The 11,773-nt window shown below is 33.2% G+C and overlaps 2 protein-coding genes across 2 annotated transcripts; both read left to right on the top strand.

Annotated features, from left to right (window-relative positions):
- The first annotated feature begins 5,478 nt into the window (after positions 1-5,478).
- Positions 5,479-7,952, top strand: LOC143564102 (uncharacterized). The gene is made up of 4 exons (XM_077051482.1): positions 5,479-5,796; positions 5,870-5,992; positions 6,721-7,011; positions 7,707-7,952. The coding sequence occupies exons 1-4, from the start codon at positions 5,548-5,550 to the stop codon at positions 7,902-7,904; spliced, it is 861 nt and encodes a 286-aa protein (XP_076907597.1). The 5' UTR covers positions 5,479-5,547; the 3' UTR covers positions 7,905-7,952.
- Positions 7,953-9,447: 1,495 nt separating this feature from the next.
- LOC143564113 (uncharacterized) lies at positions 9,448-11,478 on the top strand. Its single transcript, XM_077051488.1, has 5 exons — positions 9,448-9,807; positions 10,096-10,173; positions 10,872-10,906; positions 11,005-11,144; positions 11,229-11,478. Exons 1-5 carry the CDS (start codon positions 9,448-9,450, stop codon positions 11,285-11,287), a joined length of 672 nt encoding a protein of 223 aa, XP_076907603.1. The 3' UTR covers positions 11,288-11,478.
- The last annotated feature ends 295 nt before the right edge of the window (positions 11,479-11,773 follow it).

Below are 11,773 nucleotides of genomic sequence, written 5' to 3'. Positions count from 1 at the left end.
CATGTATGGTTATTTATTATGTAAGTCAGTAGCTTTTATCTCTCGTAATACAGGGGTTGTTTTACATTTTTTGTTTCTAATATTTATATATTTTTTTTGGATTTTAATTTTATTTATTGGAAGGAAGTTAATAGTATACTTACAAGTTTGATGATGAAATAATTTCACAAATAAATGAGATGTTTTAACCCGTTTAAAAACTATCTGGGTTCGGTGAGATTCATGACCCGCTTATTATTTTTATTATAAAATTGTTTCTTAATTATAAATAATATATTTTTAAAAAATAATCGGATATTAGTTTTTTTATATCCCTATTTTATAGAAATTTTATATCAAATATATGGTGAGATTAATTATTAATTTAATGAGATATAACAACTCATTTAAAGGCTATTCATACCTATGAATTCGGGTAAAATGCATGAGAAACGTCAATATATAAATAAAACAATCTGGTGATTTGAGTTGATGTGATAAACAACCAGAGAGCTTTTAAAGTTTCGTTTATATATATTTAATTTAAGATTATTGTTTATGAAATAAAAAGCAACAATAGTGATAGTAAGCACAAATGAATTGTTGGTATGGGAAATTGGTAGACCCTCTTAATTGATGGATATTGAGATCTACACTTTGATTCAATTATGCTACGTTATGATCCCATGCCATGTGTATGACCCACAATCACCTTTATTTTCGTATGTCAATGGGAACACGGAAGCTTTGCCAAATTGATTAACAAAATTATACAAAATATAGAACACGGTGAGGAACGTGTCCCATGTTGTGTATGTTATTATGTGTGACTCATAATCATTTATAATGACAAATATTACTTTTATCCCGTTTTAAACAAATAATTCTAAACAACTCGTTTACTTAGAGTGAACCCGAGACACCCTCTCTAAACAGGGATATTCATTCGTTAGCAAACCTAAATACGAACTTTAGGCTCACACTTAATTAAATCATCCAAATAAAAAAAAACATTATTTTTAGATAGATTATAATGGAAGGAATAAACTCAAAATTGTGTAGAACTCTTATGGTAAACATATGTTGCTTAGTTGTAGACTTATAGGTCACAATTTCGAGACCAACTATAATGGGTTGTTGATACACGTTTTGTGCTTCTCGGTCTTTGTTTAACGTATTTTGTCACACCCCGACCAAAGGCGGAACATGCCGGGGTGCAACGTGATTGGACAAATACACAAGACACTATTAAAGTGACAATATTTAATCAACTCATTTACTTCACAAATCAATAAACAACACATCTTGGTCATACAACAAATTGAACACAAGTAAACAAATATATTGTTCGTTTTACTAATATCCTAATAGTCTTAATAACGTTTTTCGTCAAGTTCTCAAGTCGATAAAAGTCAAACCTGTAACAATGCATAAAATAATATTTTGTCAACACGTATGTTGGTGAGCAATTTCATAGTTTGAGTATATATAATATGAGCGAAATCCACATACGTATATGAGACTATAAATAAAAGCATCAATCGTGGCATATAAAACATATGTAAATGAGGATCCTTTCTACTCGGTAACAACCGACATACTCGGATAATGAGGCCCTATTCTACTAGCACAAGGCTAAGTAATTAGGGGAGCGTATGATCATACTTAATGAGGCTCAACAACAACATAAAAATAAACACTCGCGCACGTAAAGCATATGAGACATATAACACACAAAAGAGCAAGTACTCCAAGTATCATATACCCTAAAGTTTATGGTTTGAGAAAAGTGTATAATAAATCATTCTTGTTTTGAATAAGTATGCATGTTACCCCCAAAAGATAAAAGTGAAAACGGGGGATGAAATGTACTCACCTCAATTGACGAATCGAGAAATACTAAATGATCGAAATGTAGAAAGCTTGCGAACGAAACGAACGAATCCAACTTGAAAGCTAAATGAAAACGAATAAATAAAATATATTAATGAACTTGAACTTTAGTTGAAACTACATTGAAACATTGAACGAGAAGGTTTGGTTATTAGTCGGGTTAACGGTAAATTTGTTAACGATTAGGGACTCGTACTTAATTGATAATTTAAAATAAAACAATATTATATGATTGAGCTTTTAAATAGCTACACCAATATTAAATAGAAACAAGACGGGTTTAAATCAGGAGTTCGGTTTTATAAAAATGAATTGATAATAAAGTTTATAATAATATTATTAATGGTAAAGATAGAAATGATAATAATGATTTTAAAGTATGTTATATATATATATATATATATATATATATATATAAGATAATGTTGATGATATAGAAAGATATACTACCACTCGAGGATTGTTGTTAAAACTAATAATAGTAATAGTAATAACAAATATAATAATAATAATTACTTTTGTTGTTGATTACATTATTAACGGATTTTATGAATTTTATTATTAATAACTTTTTTACATAAGTAATTATATGTGCCGTATTAATAATAACTACTACTTGTCACATTTTAATAAAGTAATATTAGTGATAAGAATATAACTTAAGTAACGATGTCGTTAAACGACAACTAGGCCCGACAAGGGTTTCGGTTTAATAAAACAAGTGGATAATATTCAAAATAATATAATTTAATAATATTACTTAATAATCATAATAAAAATGATAATAATAATCATAATAATAATAATCTATTGTTATGAAAATAATGATGATAATAATTGATTTGTTAAACAATAATAATAACAATAATAATAATAAATATTCTTTTGTTAATAATTATTATTATTATTATAATAACTTATGAGATTTATAAAATAATTAATATGATTCCAAACACTCTCAAAAGTCGGTTTAGGGGAAAACGACTCGCGACTCGATTACCGGTTATGAGTTAAACACAAAAACAATTAAAACTCTGAATCTCCTTACCATGATGTTTGGCCGAGAACAATATCGGAGCCGAGCACGGTCATCGAAGAAGGTTTCCTCCAGGGAGAGAGAGAGAGAAAGATAGGCCGAGGGAGAGAGAGGCCGTGAGAGAGAGAGAGACAGGGAGAGAGAATAACAGAGAGAGAGAGAGAAACAGAGAGAACGGAGAGAGGGATGACGGAGCACCGGGGCCACGGCCGGTCGCCGGAAAAACGAGGCGGAGAGAAGGGAGAGCCGAAGAGAGAAGGAGAGGAAGAGAGAAAGAGAGGTAGAGAGAGCAGAGAGAGAACTGAGGGACGGAGAGAGTGCAACACGGCGGCCGGAGTGTCGTCGCGGCTTCTCGCCGGAATCTGGGTTTGCCGGAAAAACGTAAACAAAGGGGAACAGGGGCTGCCGGAACGCGAGGGGGAAAGGAGGGGTGGTGGTGATGTTTGGGATGCAGGGGGGAAGGAGATGGTGGTGTCGGAGCTCGGTGGTGGTCGCCGGAGGTGTCACCGGAGTTATTCCGGTCGCCGGAAAATGGAGGAGGGAGGGTGGCGGCTGTGATGTTAATATGTTGTGTCAGGGTTAGGTATTGTTTGTATATATAGGTGGGTATAAAATTTACCCCTTTGGCCCTTCAAGTTTCAATAATAGTTTAATACGAGCTTAAAGGTTTGCAAAGCTTATAACGAGTTTACGAAAAATCATTTTAAACCCCTTATGTTTGTCTTAACGACTCTATAATATGACAAACATCGATTTATTTATGATCTTGGTCTATATAATATTATATAATAATTAATTTAGGTTCTAAAAATAATTGAGTTGGTGTTTACAAAATAAAAGTTTAAAATACGGATATAACTCGAGACTCAAAATTGGAGAATGTCAAATATTTGGTCTATGTATAAAGTATAATGGTATTTTGGTAATTGTATTAATGCACATTCGCTATTGTAAGGCACATTCATTAGAGTAGACAATAACAAATGTGTCCACTCGTGTCCATTCGTTAGGCTTGTTAACGAATGTGAACTACAAATGTGCTTGATGTTAACACTATGACTTGTATAATGAATAAATTCATCGTCTATAAATACCTATAATGTATTGAGTAAATAAAAAAGTTCTTATTAATCGTTTGAGCAATGTTATGTTGTCCAACTAATCTCTCAACACACACACTGCACATAGTAACGTAATACTAATCGTAAATCATATCTAACGACTAGATCCGTAATAGTATTGATATCGTAATCGATCGTATACCGGTTTCGCATGCTTTTTTTTAATTCACAATTTTCATGAAAAATGAAAAAACTGTAAAACTTTATTTCGATTTAGATATTCAAAATCGTTAAGCCGACCCTGTCACTTCGTTTCATACTCGGAATTACATTTCCATTTCAGTTTTCTTAATCACAGTTATAAAACATTTAATTACATTATATTCAATTATGTAATAATCAAATATAATTTTTTCATATGGTATGGTCTAAATACTATAATAAATAATTCGGTTATAATAGTATGCTTTTATTTAAAAGTGATTTAAGAGTTTCAGAGTCCACACTACCTACCTACCTCCCTGGATTCATATTGTTGGGACTTGGGGTATTGGTTATAAACTTATAATATCAATAATAATATCATTTAGTTTACAGTCTGCACGACCAATCCTCAGTACTTCCGTGGCATAACAAACCAAACAAACAAACAAACAGGTAACCTTAATTAAAGATGAACCCATTTGTGTGCAATTGCTTCTTGTTTTCGATCTTTATGTCTTCAAATTTGATCACAGTATCGAACTTGTTGACTCTAATAATTTACTTCAATTTTTGTTTCAAATCATTTCATTCTGTCTGGTATACTATACATGTAGCCAACTCTATTCAACTTAATTACTAGGTTATTATTATTATTATTATTATCTTAAACACCATTAAATTAAATCCATATAGATCTTGTAAATTGAAGATCTAATTAGGGGTGCTCAGTATTTGAATCGGACACGGAAAACTTGAAATTCGGTTCGATTCGTATCCCAGATTCGTATTCGGTTTTTGAATATTCGAATTTGTGATTTTCAATTCAAATTATGCATTATATATTATTTTATATATGCAAACACATAATAACTAGTATAGTGTATGGATCAGATACAAGTGACTTTTATCGTGAGAATAATTATTACACACTGTATTTTTTATATCATAATTACTCTAGTTATTTGTATGTCTAGTAGGTTAATTTTATTTGTACCGGATCTCACCAGTAACTATATAAATGATAAGAATTCTGACATTTAAAATTTAATCTAATGATCAACCCAAGAAATAATTACACTTTAAGTTTGTTTATTTAATTTCGAGTAGTTTGTTACTTGGTCTAATGATTTGTTATTTGATTTTAATTTCAAGAGCACTTTGTCAACTATGGGTGTTCGGTGTTCGTATCAAACTTGAAAAAGTCGAAACTCGATTCAACTTTAGTTATCGGATTTCAAAAATTCGAATCCAGTTTCAAAATTTTTAACATTCGAATAATTCAAAATTTGATTTGTTGAACACCTCTACATCTGATACAACATTTTTATGCAGGTTTGGTGATTTTCTAATCGGCTAGCGTTGAAGATCACCAAAATGACTCATAAACAAGAAACTTTGCTTGTATCTGGAGCTTTAGTAGCGATTACAGTCCTATTATCGTTGAAATTGTTTAGAGATCATCTTTCTCATTGGAAGAAACCCAAAGAACAAAAGGCGATTCTAGTGATTATTTTAATGGCACCGATATATGCTGTTGATTCTTATGTCGGGCTGCTTGATATTCGTGGCAGCGAGACGTTTTTCGTGTTCTTGGATTCGATCAAAGAATGCTACGAGGGTCTGGTAAGACTTAAAATGTATTTTTAATGTCGGGTAACATATTGTTTCAAGAATTTAATTTGTTTGTGAAATGCAGGTGATGGCAAAGTTTTTAGCTTTGTTGTATACTTATTTGAATATATCTATTAGCAAGAATATAGTCCCTGATGAGATCAAAGGAAGAGAGATTCACCATTCATTTCCCATGACTCTTTTTCAAGTAAAGTTACATTTTTTCTTTCTTTTTACGAATTATTTTTGGAAAACTGATATATGTTTTGAATGGTTTTTAGGCATACAATTTTACTATATAGAGCTAAGATGGTTGGGTCGGTTTTGAGCTCAGCCAAACTAATTACTAAAATTTCCGTTTTAGATAATTTGTATAATATTAAAAATTGAAGGATCCAATTACATAAAAAATTTTAGATAACAATTCGGTTTTGGATTTATCATCTGGGCTTAAACTTCGGGTTACTCCATTTGTCAATTTCTTATATATTATTACTTAAATTCTTTTTCTTTCGGTTTCTGGTTGATGCAAAACCAAAACCTAACCAAAAAGTTGGATTTTAAAATTTTAAACCAAACCGTCAGTTTTTTTTTAGTTCAGTTATTTTGGTTAGGTTACGTTGGTTATCTCAGTTTCGTGCACACCCCTTGTGAAAATAACTTTTTATGTACGTGGCAAAACAGGTCGGTTCACCAACAAACACTTTTTTTGTCCATTCTTTTAATTTTGCTGATAAGTTAATGTGTATATAAAAATATCATCAGTAATAACCTAAAAAGGGATTTAGGAGGTTGTATGCATTTTTTTAACTCCTTTTTACTTGACCCATTTGGATAAAAACACAACCCAGACCGACCCGTACATAACTAAATGGGTTGAAACTGCCACCTCATATTACCATTTTTACTACTAACATATTTACAATTTTAATGCAGCCTCATTCGGTCCGTTTGAACCATCAAAACCTAAAGCTCCTCAAGTATTGGACATGGCAGTTTGTTGTTATCCGCCCCGTGTGCTCTGTTTTGATGATCGTTCTTCAACTGCTTGAGATATATCCCGACTGGCTGAGCTGGACATTCACCATGATCTTAAACGTATCGGTTTCTTTAGCCTTATACGCGCTTGTGGTCTTCTATCATGTATTTGCTAAAGAATTGGCCCCACATAAGCCACTCGCTAAATTCTTATGTGTCAAAGGAATCGTCTTCTTCTGTTTTTGGCAGGTAAAATTACTGCCTTACATACCTGACACGATACTTGTGAGTTTGAGTTTAGTATAGACGGGTTTGGGTCAGTTTCTGGTAGGACCTGTTAAGCTAAACAGGTAGTGTTCATGTCACACGGCGGATTCGTGGGTTTGAATTTAGTATAAGTGAGTTTGGGCCCGGTTTTGGATCAAACTGGCTAACCTGTTTAAATAAACGGGTCACGTTTGTCTGTTTGACCCATTTATTATTATTATTATTTCTTTTTCGTTTTTTTAAAATTTGTTTTGTCAGAAGGGTAATTTAAGCCAAAATTTAGAACTTAAAATTATTTTAACATAAATGCAGTTGTTTATATACATTTTTTATTTTTTGTTTTAAAGTTTTAATTTTAAAGTATGAGTATGCAATAAAAATAAAAAATTTGTATTCGTGTCAACCCCGGCAGGTTTACGAGTTGTTTTATGTCATAAATGAAATTGGTTGGGTATTTTAAGCCAAAATTTAAAACTTAAAAAATTATTAATATAAATCTAGTTGTTTTATATACATTTTTATGTTTTGTTGTAAAGTTTTATTTATGAAGCATCGGTATGCGATAAAAAAGTTCAGGTAAAATGGGTGTCAGTCAACCTGTGAAAATTTGTGTCGTGTTTGTGTTCACATGTGTGACACGATTTTCAGGTTTGATATAGATGTGTGATTATTTGCAGGGAGTTGTATTGAGTGGTCTTGTGGCAGTTGGGATAATCAGATCAGATCACTTCTGGCTTGACGTGACACATATCCAACAAGCGCTGCAAAACGCGTTGGTGATTGTGGAGATGGTGTTTTTCGCAATCTTCCAAATGTATGCATACACTGCTGCACCATACAAGGAGCTTGATGTGAAAGTGAAGAAGAGTGAGTGATTGAAAGTATTCATATTAAGGGTGTTATGGTATTTATGTAAGAGGTTATGCTATAAACATATATGCAATAATGATATTTCCTCCTATAAAGAGGTTGTATTTTGATTAGTTTAAAGGTGTAATTGGTTTTGAGTGAAGAGATTTTATGGTGTTTTGTTCCACATTTGTATGATGCAATTCTAGAAATGGAGTAAAATAAAATAAATTTTAATATAGCCAATATGAAGTATCAAATTTAACGCGTTTTAATGTGTTTATTTTTTTCTTAAAAGAGAAAATATATTAGTGAGGGTTTATTGTTATTTTAAATACTATTGTTAAAATATACTGTGGGTTGGAGAAGAGAAAAGAGAGGGAAGGGAAGAATCGTGGGCAAAGGCGACGCCCGTGGATGGGACATGATTAAACGTGTGCTCGTGGAGACTCCGGATATGGTATATTAAGCTTAACCCTAGTTTATGTTAGCTGTTACTTTCTTTCATTGCAGCTTCACAGCTTTTGACACTCCACACATTGCCATCGGATCGCGAATGCCAACAACAGACTGTGCATTATCATTTGAGGCAGACTACACGCACGCGGCATGCCAGTTACATATCATATCATATGGGTCGCATGGTCACACACTCACACCGGCTTAATGAGCGTTTTTAGGGCCATATGACTATATGAGTATATAGTTACTAACCACGTGACCTAAAATGTTCATATAAGCCATATGAGATGTTATAAATTTTTATACTTGTATGATGTGCTAGTCTGTCATAAAAGTAACGCGCACCATTGACGCAGGGCATTCGACCCATTTGATGCCTTTTAATTTTAAAAGAAACACCCAAGATTAGAGGTGCACAAAAAACCCGGAACCAGACCCGAAAAAAAAACCCGGAATTGAGTTTTTTTATACCTGAGTTTTTAATACCAGAACATGTACCCGACCATACCTGTAGGGTACGGATAGGGCATTTCAGTATCAAAACCCGTATCCGGAACCGGACCCAATTTGTACTTGGTAATACCCCCAGAACGGTTCCATACCCGGAACCGGGTTTTTCAAATACCCTATTTATACCCAAAATACCTCTAAAAAGTGTAACCTTAAAAATCCTAACTATACCAGAAAAAAGCCGGAAAAAACCCGAAAATAGGGTTTTTTTACCAATAACTGGAAATATGGTATTCAAATACCCGGTTTTAAAAATACTTTGTTCTATACCCGACTTGGGTGTTGCCAACCTGGTCATACCCGGACCGATTCCATATCCGATACAGGGTATTTGAAAAACCCGATTTGTACAACTCTACCCAAGATAAAAGTGATTGATTAATCTACCGTCACAGTGGTTGTTCTAACTTCTAACGGTAATTGATCACACAGTAAAAAACATCTCCTCAAAGACATCCGAACTCCTAGAAAAAACATATCCTTTTTTAGTTAAACACACACTTCAACTCTACACTACACATTCATTCATTTCAAGAAAACCATGACCCTCTTCCAATATTATTCATAAACCCTTTACACAATTCCATCTTCACAACCATGACAACATTAATAATAATCCCACATATTCTCACAACTCACAAACCCACAAAACCAACAATTTACTCCACAAAACCCACCAATTCTATTAACAAACACATTTGTTTTTACCATCAACAACTGGGTTTTCAATCCAATGGTAAATTATTACATGACAAGAGCATAAATATTAATAATAATAAGAAAAGATTGGTTCTTGTAAGGTTTAATAACCTTAAATTCAACGGTGGTGGTGGTGGTAATGGTGATGATGGTGGGACATCAAGGGTTTTGGGTAATCTTGCTTTGGCTATTGGGTTGACTTATCTTACGTTGACTGGTCAACTCGGGTGGATTCTTGATACTATTGTTTCCATTTGGGTATGTGCTTTAAGTTTCATTTGATATAATAAAGATTGTGAATTTGATGTAATTGTGTTTGACTGTTTGGATCACATACAAATTAAATTAACGTGTTAACTGTCAAAATCAAGCAGTGTAATAATATGCACTACGATGTGATGTAATTACATAATTACGCTACTTGTATATATAATTACAATATTTGGTTTGCATGTTTAGTAAGTTTTTTAATTTGTACGTTAACTTTCCCCTAATTGTGTTGAAGACTTATGAGGTGATGCTAATATGTTGTGGTTTTGATGGCAGCTTTTTGTGGTGATTGTTCCGGTTTTAGGTTTGGGAGCTCTTATTTGGTGGGCTAGTAAAGATATGGTTGAAATCAAAGTAAGGTTATTAACTCATAATGATAAATTGTATTGGGAGTTTTGTTATTTGTTATGGAAGTAACTAGGGCTGTAAATGAAAAGAACGTTTAGCGGGAAGTTTATTTACGTTTGTCTGTTTAATAAATGAACGGACGTGGACAAGGAATTCCATTTGATTAATTGAATGAACGGACATGAAGAAAGTTCATGAACGTCAGGTAACGTGTTCGTTTATGTTCGTGAACGTTCGTTCATGTTCGTTACTTTGTTTATTAAAGGCTGCTTGTATTTTATATTTTATGATATATTATCCAAATATTTAATTTTTTTATACTTTTTAGTTATTATTTTACTAGCTTAACTTGTTTTCTTTCATATTAAGTTAAACTTGATATATCTTTCGGGTGCTTATATCTAATGCTTGGGATAAACAGTTTTTATTTCAAATTTATATATTTCGGTTGTGTTCGTCTATGTTCACTTAAACTTAAGTTTGTTTGTGTTCGCTTAAAGAGTTAACGAACGGGCATCAACGAATACAGACAAATATATTTCCTTAACGAACGAACACGAAATTTCGTTCGGTTATGCGTTTGTGGACCATCCGTTGTTTGATAAAACTTTAACGAACGAACATGAACAAAGTCTCGCCCGGTTTGGTTTGCTTACACTTTACAGCCCTACAATTGTTGAGGTAACATTTTAATTGTTGTGCAGTGTCGGAGTTGTGGAAATGAATTTGAAGTTTTTAAGTAAGAAACTCGATCCTATTGTCATAATTCTTATAGTCGAAGATTGTGTGGACTATGGAACCTTGTTTGTGATTCGGTTCTTATATTGTTGGTTGCAGATCTATGTTAACTGATGAACCGCAGCTTTGTCCCTATTGTAATAAACCTTTTTCAGTGGTGGGTGATGCTATGAAATCCTCCAAGGAATCTACGACATTTGGTGAAACATTTAGCGATTTGTTTTCGCAACAAGAGAAAGGTAAACCGATTTGCAATGATTAAACGCTCGGGTTTTTGATAATACGAGGTTTTGTATGTGTTACTCATTGATATATGTCTGCAGGGAAGGCTTCATCTAGAGCTGTTATTGATGTTGAAGCCGAGGTTAAGGATGTAGAATAATATACATGTTTGAGATCTTGTAATTTTGATAAGTTGTCAATATGTATTATATAATTTGTTGTAGAACAACACATAAGTAGTTGTTAGAACCAACACACATGTATAAGTTTGAGCTTGTATTTTAAGATATGGGAGTGTCATAAGGGGTCATTGTTAACATATTGGCATTATATATACTTTGTTTAGGAGTGTTATGCCTTTGTGAAAGTTTGTGTGGCTCGCACTCTTGACACGTTAGTTTACATATATGTCCATCGAAAGTTTGCTATCATAGTTACTCTCGGGCTGTGTTATGGTTGCGGGGGAGGGTGGAAGGTGATGAGTTGGCAGGCATGGAGGGAGAAGAACACTACTCCCGCCTACTCTCTCCCCTCATGATGTATTTTTAGTAATGAGCGTAGTCACCATCTCACTTGTCACACATTTGGAATTTGATTGTCGGGTGAGGTGGCATAGGTTGAGTATGGCTAGGTTTTATTCGTTTAC

This window comes from Bidens hawaiensis, unplaced genomic scaffold, assembly GCF_021521415.1.
Source record: "Bidens hawaiensis isolate Kalapana, Puna unplaced genomic scaffold, B.hawaiensis_p1.1 tig00021722_1, whole genome shotgun sequence".
NCBI lineage: Eukaryota > Viridiplantae > Streptophyta > Magnoliopsida > Asterales > Asteraceae > Bidens > Bidens hawaiensis.
This window is presented reverse-complemented; position numbering and strand designations above follow the sequence as displayed.